This window comes from Bison bison, unplaced genomic scaffold (assembly GCF_000754665.1).
Source record: "Bison bison bison isolate TAMUID 2011002044 unplaced genomic scaffold, Bison_UMD1.0 scf7180017864250, whole genome shotgun sequence".
NCBI classification, from domain to species: Eukaryota; Metazoa; Chordata; class Mammalia; order Artiodactyla; family Bovidae; genus Bison; species Bison bison.
The window spans coordinates 82,459-96,926 of NW_011494822.1; the positions used below are offsets into that span (position 1 = coordinate 82,459).

The 14,468-nt window shown below is 46.6% G+C and overlaps 1 protein-coding gene across 1 annotated transcript in view; it reads left to right on the top strand.

Annotated features, from left to right (window-relative positions):
- Positions 1-906: 906 nt before the first annotated feature.
- DAP (death-associated protein) overlaps positions 907-14,468 on the top strand; it is a 51,606-nt gene continuing 38,044 nt past the window's right edge. Inside the window, exon 1 of the mRNA XM_010847523.1 lies at positions 907-1,039. Within this exon, the coding sequence (XP_010845825.1) occupies positions 957-1,039 (83 nt within the window). The 5' untranslated portion in view covers positions 907-956. The remainder of the gene's footprint in view (positions 1,040-14,468) is intronic.

A 14,468-nucleotide genomic window follows, 5' to 3' on the forward strand; every position in this document is an offset into this window, starting at 1 on the left:
ATTTTACGAATCCATTTGTCAAATGTCCGGAATAGGCCAGTGCAGGTGACTGGTTGCTAGGAGCTGAGGGGAGAGGAGGGGTTGGAGAGGGACCCTTGATGGGTTTCTGTTGAGGGTGATGATATTGTTTGACAATGATTGTGGCCACAGTGGTGTGACTCTGAATATACACAAAACTGCTGAACTGTACACTCTAACTAGGGGGACCACATCGTATGTGAATTATATGTCAATAAGGCTGTTTTTTAAAAACGAACTTAACTTCTGTCAACCCCAGGGTTTCACAGCACAGTCTGGGAAAGGCCGTAACCAGAGCGGGCTTTGTGCTGTGATATGGCCGATGTCCTGTGTCGCCTGTGGCTGTATCCCCATCAGAACACCATCGGCATTTGAGAGAATGTCACAGGCAGGGATGGAGTGGCCGCTGCTGCCTCACAAAACCGTACAAAACCTAAAAGCCGGCGGCTGCTTTCTCCACGTGGTTTGTACTCTGGTACCACCGCTGCTCTTACCAACTTGAAAGGAGACCAGACACACAGATGAGCCTTGGAAAGTTTCTAAGTGGCTCCAGAACATGAGACAGTGTTGAGCATCCTGTCATACTGAATCTCCCACAACAGTACTGGGGCTTCAACACGGTTCAGTCCCTGGGTCGGGAGGATCCCCTGGAGAAGGAAATGGCAACCCACTCCAGTATTCTTGCCTGGACAATCCCATGGACAGAGGAGCCTGGTGAGCTACAGTCCACGGAACTGCAAAGAGTCAGCTGTGACTTAGTGACTCAAGAACTGCAATAATAGCACTATTCTCCATGATTAATAGCTGTCACTGCCAGCTGGCCTGGACTTGGGGCCACAGGACAGCCACACACCTTTGAGTAGCTCCCCTGCCATCTGGTGGTTGCATGTCCACACTGATCACACACCTTCGTCTTCATTTCAGTGAAAGCTGGTGGGATGCGAATTGTGCAGAAACACCCGCATTCTGGAGACACCAAAGAAGAGAAGGACAAGGACGACCAGGAGTGGGAAAGCCCCAGGTAGGAAAGTTCTGGATTCACAAGTCACCCTTATTCGGTTAAACATTAACGTTTGTTCTCTGCTGCTTGCTTCTGATAAACCCTGAGCTCCTGGGGCCCTGTGCTGTGAGCTTTTCCTCTCCTGCTCAGTGAGGAGGGGGTTCTGTCCCCCAGACAGAGGAGAAACAGGACAGCTGGAGCACGCCTTCTTCTCTTGCCCCGAATAAATCTAAGTGGATTCATCCGTCTTTGGGCAGAAGCCCTCCACCACCACATTGAAATCACCCACAGACCTTTGAAAATGCTGTTCTGGTTGAGTCTCTGGGCTGTCAGGGCAGAGAACCACTGATTTAAATAGTGTTCACAAGCGTTAGAGCTTTGCCAGTTTCAGCCAAACCTTGAATCATTGAGGCCACACCCTGATGAGTAACTGAGTACCCTTAAATGACGTCTTTGCCCCCAGATCCCTGGGTCCCCAACAGTTCACCTTCCTGCAACACCACCATCTCTGTTTACACCTGCTTTCCTTGCAGGTTCTGATGTCAAGTTTGGTCCAAAGACCTTGTTACAAGCCCATCTCCTTCCACCTGTAACACACAGCCACGCGCCACCAGTCCCCACCTGTCTGAGCGTGTCCCCAGAAAGGGAAGTGAACCCTAAGCTTTGCACCATGTAACTCATCTCCAGCCGCGTCTCAGCCAGAGGAAAAGGAAGTGTGGAGAGCAGCCAGCCCATCTTTGTGCATTTCATTCCAAAAGTCCTAAATAGCAGGTGGAATGCTCCCCAGGTTACCCATGGGAAACTGAAGTCTGCAGAGGCCAGTGCTTGCCATACTGAGTAGGAATGAACCCCAAGCCCAGGGTCCCGAGCAGGCCAGGCTTGCAAAAGAATAGCTCCTGACAGCAGGCACCCTCCGAGAAGGACGTGCATGGGTTTGGTGACCCCACATATCTGCTTATGTATATGCTGTGCCATTGGGTATTTTCTGGAAAACGTTGAGTGTCACTTAGGGCGGTCCCTGGAGGGGAGGACAAAATCTGGGGAGAAGTTTCTGAGTGATTATTGCCCATTTTAAGTCATGAGATATCAGCACCAGGAAAATCAGCTCAAGTTCTGGTTTTTTAAAAGAAGAAGGTGGTTTAAAGAAAAGTCTCGAATTTTCTTCCACTAACTATTTTCACAGATTTGTGTTTGGAACATAACCACATCACGAATTCTCCTACAGGTCCACGGTCCTGTATCTGAAAACCGTGGGGCCTAATTTATATCAGAATTCAGAAATTCTAATGTTTTGGGAGAGGAAGCAGGTTTTAGCAGAAAAAGACCATATGGATTTCATACAGTACCCGTTGTGGGGTCTCGAGCAGCCTGTTGGAATCTGTGTATGATGTTTATACCAGCTGAGATGCATTTTAAAGATTTACAGACTTGGACCAGTTCAGGGTAAGTTTTGCCTGCATAAAAGAGTTAGAACGTTAGGTGTTGAGAACATTCTTGGACTTGGAACCGAGGATAAAAACATGTGACCTGTAGCATTCTTCCACTAGAAACCTGGAATGTCATTTCCCTTCAAATCCACGGGTTCCTTAAGAAGGAAGAGAGAGGATGAAACAGAGAGCTGTATCGGTGGGGGGGGTGGGGGGGGTGGGAATCCTGGGAAATTAATGAAATATGCTTTTCTGCATGTTTAAGTGGAATAAGGGACAAATAGCTACTTCTGTGTGTAACACAGTGTCAATACAGTGACAGCTGATCATTTCTTATCGTGTTTAGAAATAACGACAGAACAGCCCATTCATTTTCTATTGATTTTTTTTTCTCATGAGATGAAATACAGCATTTATGGAAGATGCACAATGTGAATAAACGTTCCAGAGGGTGAATGATTGCAAGAGAAAGGAGGGGGATACCCAGCACCCTAGGTTTTAGTCTCTTACCCACCGTGAAGGCTGGTTTGCTCTGGAACCAGATACTTTTGAATCAGGCTGACTGCAGGGCGGGGTTTGCACATGAGCCAGGGTATGTTTGTTCCCTGCAGTCACACTGTTGCGCCATGTTCCTGGTCCGGCTGATGGCTCTTGTCCTCTGGACAATGGCTTCTCTCCTCGCTGCTGTGGGTTAAACCCCCCACACACCGTTGACAGAGATGAGGAAGCCTCTGTAGACGCTGCAGCTCTCGGCATATGTTGCCAATACAACTTCCAAACTCCCCGCACCAGACCTGGTATTCTGTGTAACAGTCCACTTCCACCACCACGCAGCCTCCGTTTTTCTAGGGGGCTGATTGAATAATTATAGTTAATAGCGATCACTGATGGTATTACAGAGTGCAGGGAACCTAGCCCAGTTCTAACGGGGGCTCTGCCCATGTTGATTCATTTGATCCTTGCAACTACTCTATTCTCATCCCCCTTTGGGAGTTGGCTTTTCATTATTATCCCCATTCTGGATTACTACTCCCACTTCAATCACTCAGAGAGATTAAGTGACTTTTGCAAAGTCACAGCAAGTAAGGGGCAGAGCCAGCATCCCAGACTGGAAGCTGGGTTCAGAGCCCCCTACTCTTAGCCCCTGGACTATGTGTACCAACTGAGTGTCTGTTTTGTGCTGAGCACTTAGTAAGTGCTCCCCATTGGGTTTAATGTTCACACCACCTAAAAGCTGCCCATTACACAGATGAAGAAACGAGGCTTAGTGAGCTTATCTGACCCAGTCAGTGGTTCAGATAAGGCCAGGATTCAGCCCTAACTCTGTCTTGACTTGGAATCCCGTGTCCCTCGTGTCATCGTGAAGTCGCTCAGTCGTGTCCAACTCTTTGCGACCCCATGGACTATAGCCTGCCAGGCTCCTCTATCCATAGAGTTCTCCGGGCAAGAATGCTGGAGTGGGTTGCCATTCCCTTCTCCAGGGGATTTTCCCAACCCAGGGATCAAACCCAGGTCTCCTGTATTGCAGGTGGATTCTTTACCATCTGAGCCACCAGGGAAGTCCTAGATCCCTCTATAAAATAAACACTGATTCTGGGCTTGCCCACAACCTTTCCTATATTCCTCAAGCCCACAGTCCCACCCATGCAACCTCACCAAAGTAGATGGCCTAATTACAGCTTGTAACAAGCTTTTGGGACACTGGGCTGGTTTTCCTTTACATATGGAAAGGCCATAGTTATTTCCAGAAATTAGTCAGACATGTAATGTTTTACAGTAATTTCTTTTGGAAATGTCATGGCATGTGACTTCAAAATTCACATTACCCTCATCCTAAAGTTTTCTATTTTATCATGTTTTGAGCCAAGCATTCTCCAGATATGAAAATAAATGCATAATCTCAGATGCCAGTTTCCTCCTTGGATCTGCGTTTGCAAAACTCTGTGCTTTCCTTCCTAGATATTTAAAGCTGGCTTTGCGTTTACTGATTCATCTCTGGTGGCTTCCTTTCCCAATCAGAAAATCAAATACTGATTGCAGAGAAAATGAACAACTGGAGCATTAAAGAGGTTGTTGTATGACCCAAAAAAACCTCAAAGCCCTCTTACTTGTACTTTTCTTTTGCAAATCTTTATGTTACCCTTTGTCCCCTTAGTCCTATCATTTTTCATATATTAAAAAGATAATTCCTTATACCACCAAATTGTTTTAAAATGCTATTAAAAAAAAATAATGTAGCAGAAATTTGAAAATGTTTTCCAAACATTCCCATCAGGCTGAATTCTAGTTACCTGCGGCCCTTTGTATCCAAGACGAGTAAGAGGTTTCATTGTTGTGAGCTCATACTTTCCTGAGTGGGTGCAAGACTCGATCTCAGAACTGACCCAATCAAGGAAAGCTGTGATTGTTTTCTCAAATCTGTCTGCTGAGCATATTAAGTCAAAATGTCCAGTTTCATTATGTAACAGAGAAACTGCAGACATAGAATGGACTTCAGGGGTCATTAGCACCCACTAACATACAGTGTAGTGGCGAGCATGCACTGAGGCCCGAGCGTGAATCGAGCTGGGTAGAAAGTATTTTAAAAGGTAGGCGGCAAGAGGAGTAAAGTAGAAGTGGAAGGGTTAGGTGTGGACTGGGGGTGGATTGGAAAGGGGTAGAAGGAGTTAGGTAGGGGAAAGGGGAAGGGTCAGGAAGGAACAGCCCTTCCTGAGCTCCACAGTTTGTACAGGACTGACTTAGGGCTGTGATGCTGTTTCATGTTCACATACCTCCCCCATCAAAATAAGCAAACAATTCCAATCTTCCAGGATGTGGGAAATACCCAAGATGGAATACACACAGTAACAGATGGCCCTAAGTGTAACACAAATGCTTAGTGTTATCGACTGCAAGGAGTACAGTGGAAAAAAATGACCTAACCTAAGTAACTTCAGGAAACATTATTTTGACTGGATACTATAAGGCTAAAGACAAAAAAAAAAAAAAAAATGCAAAAAAAGAAATGCGTAAATGCTACACTCCAATTAGTCAATGTTTCATACAGGAGTTTGGGTTAGTGATTCTGAAATTGCTTTATGTGTGCACCAAGATTGAACAAAATAAATATGTTGTGACTGATGAAGAGTCAAGTTTCTCACGGTCAGAAAAAGGGGAAGACTAAGATAACTGTAATATTTAATTAGAATTAGAGGTATTAGTATGAACTCAGGCTTCCCTGGTGGTCCAGATGGTAAAGAATCTGCCTGCAATGCAGGAGACATAGGTTCCATCCCTGGGTCAGGAAGATCCCCTGGAGAAGGTAATGGCTAACCACTCCAGTATTCTCGCTTGGAGAATCCCATGGACAGACCAGTATTCTTGCCTAGAGAATCCCATGGACAGAGGAGCCTGGAGGGCTACAGGCCATAGGGTCACAAAGAGTTGGACACGACTGAGAGACTAACACTTTACTTCAGTATGAACTCATAGCTTAACTGGATGAATAGATGGACGGATGGATGGACAGTAGGTATAGATGCGAACATACATATGTAAATAAACATACATGGAAGAGATACATACATCCGAGCTGTGTTCACTGACAGGGCATTAAAGAACTGTCACCACATAGCCATGAGCACCCTCTAGGGCCAGGATCTTGGTTTCCAAACACCATTCCCCAGTCAAGGGTATTTTGGCTGCTGCTGCTGCTAAGTCGCTTCAGTCGTATCCGACTCTGTGTGACCCCATAGACGGCAGCCCACCAAGCTACCGCATCCCTGGGATTCTCCAGGCAAGAACACCAGAGTGGGTTACCATTTCCTTCTCCAATGCATGAAAGTGAAAAGTGAAAGAGAAGTCACTCAGTTGCGTCCGACTCTTTGAGACCTGTGGACTGCAGCCCACCAGGCTTCCCCGTCCATGGGATTTTCCAGGCAAGAGTACCAGAGTGGGGTGCCATCGCCCTCTCTGAGGGTATTTTGGAGAAGTGGTTCATTCCAGAACCAGGGCTGGAAAAGTACCAGATGAGCCTGGCACAGCTTGTAGTGCCATAACACAAGGAAGTGTTCCCAAAAGGATGGGGACATGTCAGAACAACACAGAAACCAACCAGAAGGCGCACCTAATGGCAAAGCTGGAATAATTTGTGATAACTTAAATAATGATAGTATTAGATTATAACCCCTAGAGTAAAATAGATATCCATGAGTCCATACTGATATAAATAATCAAATACATAGATGAGAAGGGGCAGCTCTTCTTTATAGAAGAATTCCAATGAATAAATGTGTAAACTAGAATATTACCAATAGGCAAACACCGCAGTAATTGTTGTCGGCAGGATACACTGAGGGATGCTACAATTAGAGGGCAAAAACTCAAGGAGAAATGGGCTATTTGCACAGTCTGTTTCCCCCAATATACTTATTAATTGCTAAGCAAGGAATTTACATGGAGACCACGATATTACAGTAGAAGACACTCATTTACAGTAGAAGACCTGAAATAAGAAGGCAGAGAGTTGCTCAGTGTTATGTGGCAGCCTGGATGGGAGGGAGGGAAGTTTGAGGGGAGAGTAGACACATGTATATTATGGCTGAATCCCTTCTCTCTTCACCTGAAACTATCACAACTTTGTTTGTTAATTGGCTGTCAGTTCAGTTCATTCACTCAGTCCTGTCCACCTCTTTGTGACCCCATGGACTACAACACACCAGGCTTCCCTGTCCATCACCAACTCCTGGAGTTTACTCAAACTCAAGTCCATCAAGTGGGTGATGCCATCCAACCATCTCATCCTCGGTTGTCCCCTTCTCCTCCTGCCTTCAATCTTTCCCAGCATCAGGGTCTTTTCCAAGGAGTTAGCTCTTCGCATCAAATGGCCAAAGTATTGAAGCTTCAGCATCAGCCCTTCCAATGAATATTCAGGACTGATTTCCTTTAGGATTTGATCTCCTTGCAGTCCAAGGAACTCTCAAGGGTCTTCTCCAACACCACAGTTCAAAAGCATCGATTCTTCAGCTATACCCCAATACAAAATTAAAAGTTTTTTTAAAAAGGTAGGGGGAGCAGAGAGTTATCTCGTTGGACCTCAGATGGAACTTGCATATCCATGACGTTCCTTGTTGTTGCTCTGTGTCTGTGAATGACCGTGAAAGTGCTGTATTTGTTTCACAACAAGCTTTCACCTGTTGTTCTTCACCGTCACTGATAACTCCAGCCTGAAACAGTTGTTACTAGATGTAGGCTGAGTTACCATGGGGCTGCTGTAACAAATGCCACAAACTGGGCGGCTTAAAATAGCTGTATTGTCTCACAGATCTGGAAGCTGGAACTCCAAGATCCAGGTTTCCTCAGGGTTGGTTCCTTTGCTGGCCATCTTTGGCTTATAGATACATCACTTTTTTTTTGTCTATGCTGTGCAGTACTCAGGCTCTTGGTTCCCCAGAGAATGAACCTCCTGAACTGGGAGCTCAGAGTCTTAACCACGGGACCACCAGGGGAGTCCTAGATACATCACCTTGATCTCTGTCCTCATGTGGCCTTCTCCCTGTGTCGTCTCACCTTCCCTCTGTGTGTGTCTCTCTCCCGTTTTGTAAGGACATCATGCATGCATGCTAAGTTGCTTCAGTTGTTTCCAACTCTTTGCACCCTATGGACGGTAGCCGCCAAGCTCCGCTGTCCATGGGATTCTCCAGGCAAGAATACTAGAGTGGGTTGCCATTTCCTCCTCCAGAAGATCTTCCCGACCCAGGGACTGAACCCGCATCTCTTCTATCTCCTGCATTGGCAGGGGGTTCTTTACCACTGGCGCCTCCTGCAAAGCCCCACTCATATTCGATTAGGACCCACCCTAAAAGCTTCATTTGAACTCATTTACTTCTGTGAGGCCCTGTTTCCATAAAAGGTTAAATTCTGAGGTCCTGAGGGTAAGAGCTTCCCATAGTTGGGGGTGGGGAACGAATCAATCTCTAGAAGATGCCAAATGATAATCTGTGGCCATTATTAATGATTCTTTCAGTTAAAGTTAATTCTTAAGTAAAAAATGGAAAATTGAAAACATTGAGGTTAAGAGATAGTACACCCTATACGCCTGAGAATTTTTATCTTTAAGCCATTATCTTCATGTTTGAACTTGAATGAGGCTTGTGAGCCAATTTCAGCATCATCCTTACTTTGCAATAGGATCATCTTTTATATCCAGGCTAGTCGTCAGCTATCTTTTAGAAACATTGTAACCCTTTCCCCATAATGTGTGGAGTTGCCAGTGGACTAGGAGTGCTGAGTGCCAGCCATCCACTCCTATGCTGTTTGGGTGCCCCGGTTAGCAGGCAGGACCCATGACATGGCAGCCAACCCCTGCCCTCAGCCACAGGAAGAGTCTTAATGAGGTGGGGTGTTGAATAACAGGGGATGTCCTTGTGATGGGGTAACAGGTTATCAACTGCTTGTGGACTGAGATGCCACCTCCAGGGAAGAGCCTTCTTGAAGGTACAGCAAGATCCTCCAGATAGAAGGCACATGAGGCACGTTGTCATGGCAGCAGGAAATAGCGATGGACGGTCCTGTCTGCCTTGATGGGGACACGGGGAGAGTCTCGTTGCTGTTGGGCAGCTCTGTCAGGTTTGCCCGGGAGTCTCAATGGTCAGTGGTTCTGTGTCTGTAGGCCACCTGGGCATGGATGAAGTGGTACAGTTTGTATGCTGACCAGCGAGCTGTGAAAGTCATTGTTTTGCCTGGAGCTGCTTGGGCTGCAGAAGGTTAACAGAGCTCATGCAGATGCCCGGGTCCCCACATGGCAGCCCGGGTCAGTGGGTAGCACGGGAGAACCTGCCAAGGGGTAGGGAGCATCTGTCTGCATCACGGAGTCTGCAGCCCCTCCTCAAGGCAGCCCTCCTGTCCCCATCACTCTGCAAAGGCTCAGGTACACCTGCTGGCATTTCCACCTGGGTTATAGTAGGACCTTCTCACCAGGCAGCCTGCCTTCCCTCAAAGAAGCAGTGAATTCATTTCCTTAGGGCTTCCAGAATAAAGTGCTACAGACCCAGGATTGTCTCACAGTCCTGGGGGTTGAGACATTTGAGATCAAGGTGTTAGCAGGCCCGTGCCCTCTCGGAAAGCAGTAGGGGAGGATCTGTTTCAGTCCGCCTCCTGGTTCCTGGGCTGAGGCAGGAGAACTCTAGTGTTCACACGGCTGTCTCACTGTGTGTGTCGGGGGCCTGTTTCCCTTGTTCATAAGGATGCCAGTCATATTGCATCAGGGCCCACCCTAATGACCTCATCTTAATTAATTCCTGTTTAGTTGCTAAGTCGTGTCCAACTCTATGTGACCCCATGGACTGCAGCACACTGGGCTCCTCTGTCCTCCACCATCACCCAGAGTCTGCTCAAATTCATGTCCATTGAGTCAGTGATACCATCTAACTATCTCATCCTCTGCCACCCCCATCTCCTTTTGCCTTCAATCTTTCCCAGCATCAGGGTCTTTTCCAATGAGTCGGTTCTTCGAATCAGGTGGCCAAAGTATTGGAGCTTCAGCTTCAACATCAGTCCTTCCAATGACTATTCGGGACTGATTTCCTTTAGGATTGACTGGTTGAATCTCCTTATAGTCCCAGGGACTCTCAAGAGTCTTCTCCAATACCACAGTTCAAAAACATCAGTCCTTCAGCACTCAGACTTCCTTATGGTCCAACTCACATCTGTGCATGACTCCTGGAAAATCATAGCTTTGACTAGTTGGACCTTTGTCTGCAAAGTTATGTCTCTGCTTTTTAATATGTGTCTGGGTTTGTCATAGCTTCTCTTCCAAGGAGCAAGCGTCTTTTAGTTTCATGGCTGCAGTCACCATCTGCAGTGATTTTTGGCGTTCAAGAAAGTAAAATCTGTCACTGCTTCCATTAGCTATGCAACAAGTTTATTTTCAAATAAGGCCACATGCTTAGCTACTGGAGGTTAGGACTTTAACATAAGAAGCAGGGGAAGCAGAGGGACACACAATTCAACTGTTAACAAGCTTCAGCACCTCATGGCATGAGGCATCGGTTGGCAGTGCCCAGCTTCCGTGACATCCCACAGCAACAGCAGCACAATAACTTAGCAGCTATGAGGCCCACACGGCAAATGGCTCCTGCTTCTGTGCGAGCATGTACAGTTGCCTAGGCGGAGCACTGCAGCAGTCTGCCCCTCCCATCCCGGTGGGTACCCTCTATCAGGGGAGTGACTGTGCACCCCCCAAATTTATTTTTTTAATTTTTTTAAAAAGTATTTATTTTACTCATTTCCTCGGTTGCACTGGGTATTAGTTGCGGCACGCGGGATCTTTGATTTTCACTGAGGTATGCAAAGTCTTTTAGTTGTAACGTGTGGAATCTTTAGTTGTGGCATGTGGGATCTAATTCCCTGGCCAGTGATCGAACCTGGGCCCCCTGCATTAAGAGCTCGGAGTCTTAGCCACTGGGTCACCAGGGAAGTCCCCCCATCAATTTAAAAATTGCTGTTTGCCTGCACCCCCCATATTTGTATATTCATTTTTAAATTATGCTCTGCATATTTTGCTACTGTTATATACATTGTAAAATGTATACAAAATGAATATTAATGTATGAGATCAAGGTGAAATAAGCAATGTTTTAAATGTCCTGCCAACCATTATGACTTTTTATTGTCATTAGCTCATATCTCAAGGTCCAAATACCCTTGAGGTAGTGTTTCTCATTAATGATTCAGGATGTAAATCTAAATTTCTAATGTCCTTCCTGGTGACTTCAGGTTTTGTGGGAAAGGATGGCTTCCTGTCACGTCTAATTAGATCTTCAGTGTTTGTAATGTGGTTCGTGAAAGACTTGTACCAGGGCAAGAAGCTTGAGCTTGTCTCTTTTTTTATTGTGCGTATCTTGGTGGTAACCTCAGCCTCTGGAGGGTTCTTTCTGCAGTAGTTTTTGAAGCCACATGTTCATTTTGTTATGTGTGTGCTAAGTCGCTCAGTCGTGTCCTACTCTTTGTGACCCCATGGACTGTAGCCCGCCAGACTTCTCTGTCCATGGTTTTCTCCAGGCAAGAATACTGGAGTGGGTTGCCGTGCTCTCCTCTAGGGGATCTTCCCGACCCAGGGATCGAACCCTAGTCTCTTACATCTCCTGCATTGGCAGGCGTGTTCTTTACCACTAGCGCCACCTGGGAAACCCCCTCATCTTGTCACAGTTAGTTTAAATTCATTCATTGTATATTTGAGCACAGTTCTAGGTTCTTGAAATGTATCAAAGGTAGAACTAGAGAATTTACTTAGCCCATTCACCAGACAGTGTCATGCGTATGTTGTCAGACACAGGAAGCCAAGGAAGGGGCACCGGGCCCTGCGGGTAGTGACCCTGCTGCTCCATCCGGAGCCCCGAGGACCAGGAGGCCGGGTGGGGGACCGTCAGCCGCAGACGGAGCCCCGAGGACCAGCAGGCGGGTGGGGGACCGTCAGCCGCAGATGGGCAAAATGGTCCCTGTGAGTAAACAGCGCTGATGCTTAGTTCATTGTGTTTGAGGTTTTTTTAGATAGAGGATAGATGTAAATAAAATAATTTGCACGTTTATCCTTTTCCTTGACTGTGCTGTGGCCTTCTGGAAACAAGGACTGCCTTCATCATTGACTTATGGGTGGGGGCTCTGATAGGAATTCCCTGGTTGTATGCGTGTCCTCAGTCACAAAGTCACATCCGACTCTGCAACCCCATGGACTGTGGCCCAGCAGGCTCCTCTGTCCATGGGATTCTCCAGGCAAGAATAGTGGAGTGTGTTGCCATGCCCTCCTCCAGGGGATCTTCCTACCCAGGCTTCCCATGTCTCCCGCTGAGCAGGAAGATTCTTTACCCCCATGACACCGGGGAAGCCCCTCTTTGGTTGTATGTAGTTCCATGTCTTCCAAAACCCATGGCTACATGTATTTTAGGATGATCGGGAGGAGCACAACGAGGTACATTAAGAAGCTTTGTCCAGAATTGCTCAATGAACACAGAGCCACTGGTGTGGGATGCAGAATACTTTGTCCCAGGAGTCGTGGGCAGTGGTGTCATCAGGAACTCAAGAGTCTGAGCTCCCCTTAGATGGGCCCTGAGGCAGGCTAGGGTCTGGTGGGTGGTGAATCAGAACCTCACCATGCAGTGGAGGGAGGAAGCATGTGGGCATCCCTGCGTCAGGGGAGCCTGGCTGGACCCTGCCGGGGTGAGGCTGAGAAGGGACGTGCAACAGGCTCCACTGTCCTCCGGCACCTGGCGCTACTGGTCATGGGCTTGGAGGCAGTATTTAGCCAGTATCTGGTTCCGTAAGGGATGCAGAAACGATGTGTGATTGATGCGCTCTGAGCATCCGCTTCCCTCCCTTCACAGTCCCCCAGCCTCCTGACCAGACCTCCACGCTGCCCTCCGCCTTTCATCAGATGTAAGAAGGGGAGAAAGGAGATGGAGCTATCGGCTTCCGTCTCCAGACACAGCCCTGTGCATCTGCACCGGAGCCAGCCTCTTGGAATGGATAATTCTTTTGTTTTTATGGTGCTCCTCAGAGGGTTGCAATATTTATCAAGAGCGTTTCCTTATTACATAAACATAGGAACTGAATTTAAATCAACTCTCCAGTGGCTGGATTTTACAGAATGCAATATGTAATAATAACGACATAGAATAATGCTACCTAGAAAAATAACTACATAGAAACAAGAGCCCTTTATTGAGTTTATTACATTACAATGACTATGCCTGAAATTTTTAAGCCCTCTATTTAAATAAACTATTTTTAAAAAAAAAGAATGAATGAGGAAAACAAAAATAAACTCTGTTGACTTCAACTGGGTCAGAATGCATAGCACTCAGAAAATGCTTAGTGAATCAGTAATAATGAGCTTAGAATTTGATTCTTTAAAGGTAAATAGTTAATTAACTTAGTAACTTGGTTACCTCTTATTTTCCAGCGGGTGAAAGAGGTGAGCCAGGTAAGGTCGGTGTTAAGGAAGAAAATTCTTCCTCCTTCTGGGATATTCCATTGAGCACTCAGCTCTCTCTAGGGAGAGATTGACTTTGATTTCTGGTTGTGTACATCTTGTAGGGGAAGATATACTCATTAATGTGGGCCAGAGTCATGAGGATGGCATTATACTCAAGAAATTCTCATAGAATCGTTGGATTAGAGCTGGACACACCTGAGAGGTCACCTAATCCAGATTCTCCAGGGGGAGCTCCTGACAGATAAGATGCCAGATTTTATTAAGGACCTAGAAAGGTCAGATACCAGAAGCAAAACATCTATTGGGAAGAGATCCACAGAGATTTTTATGTTAAGAAGAAGCCCTTGCCCACGTATGGGTATATACGCAAAAGTATTGAAAACAGTGTCTCCAAGAGTTATCTGCACACCCGTGGCAGCATTATTAACAATAACCAAGAGGTGGAGGCAGCATAAATGTCCATCAGGGATGACTAGGTAGCCAGCATGTGGTGTAGACATACAGCGGAATACGAGGCAGCCTTAGGAAAGCAGGAAATCCCGTCACAATGCCACAGCATGGATCAACCTGTGTCAAGTGAAATAGGCTGCCCAGGTGCTCGGTGGTAGAGAATCTGCCTGCAAAACAGGAGACGTGGGTTCGATCCCTGGGTAGGGAAGATCCCCTGGAGAAGGAAAAGGCAACCCACTCCAGTATTCTTGCCTGGGAAATCCCACAGACAGAGGAGCCTGGCAGGCTACAGTCCATGCGGTCGAAAAGAGTCAGACATGACTGAGCAACTGAACAATAAAAACAAGTGGAATAAGCCACTCACAAAAGGACAGATATTACACAGTTCTACTTACGAGCTGGTTGGTGTGCTGGTAGGGGTGGTTGGCTTCTTTCCCGGCACTTCAGGTGAGCACAGCCCCACAGGGGAGCATCCCAGAACGTTCGAGAAGAGTATGTCCTTGGCACCCCCAAGAATTTGCCCAAAGGTTGGACCGCCACCACGAACTTTTTATTCTGGCTAACTCTGAACTTGTGTAAGTCAGGACTAAAGATGAAAAGTGGG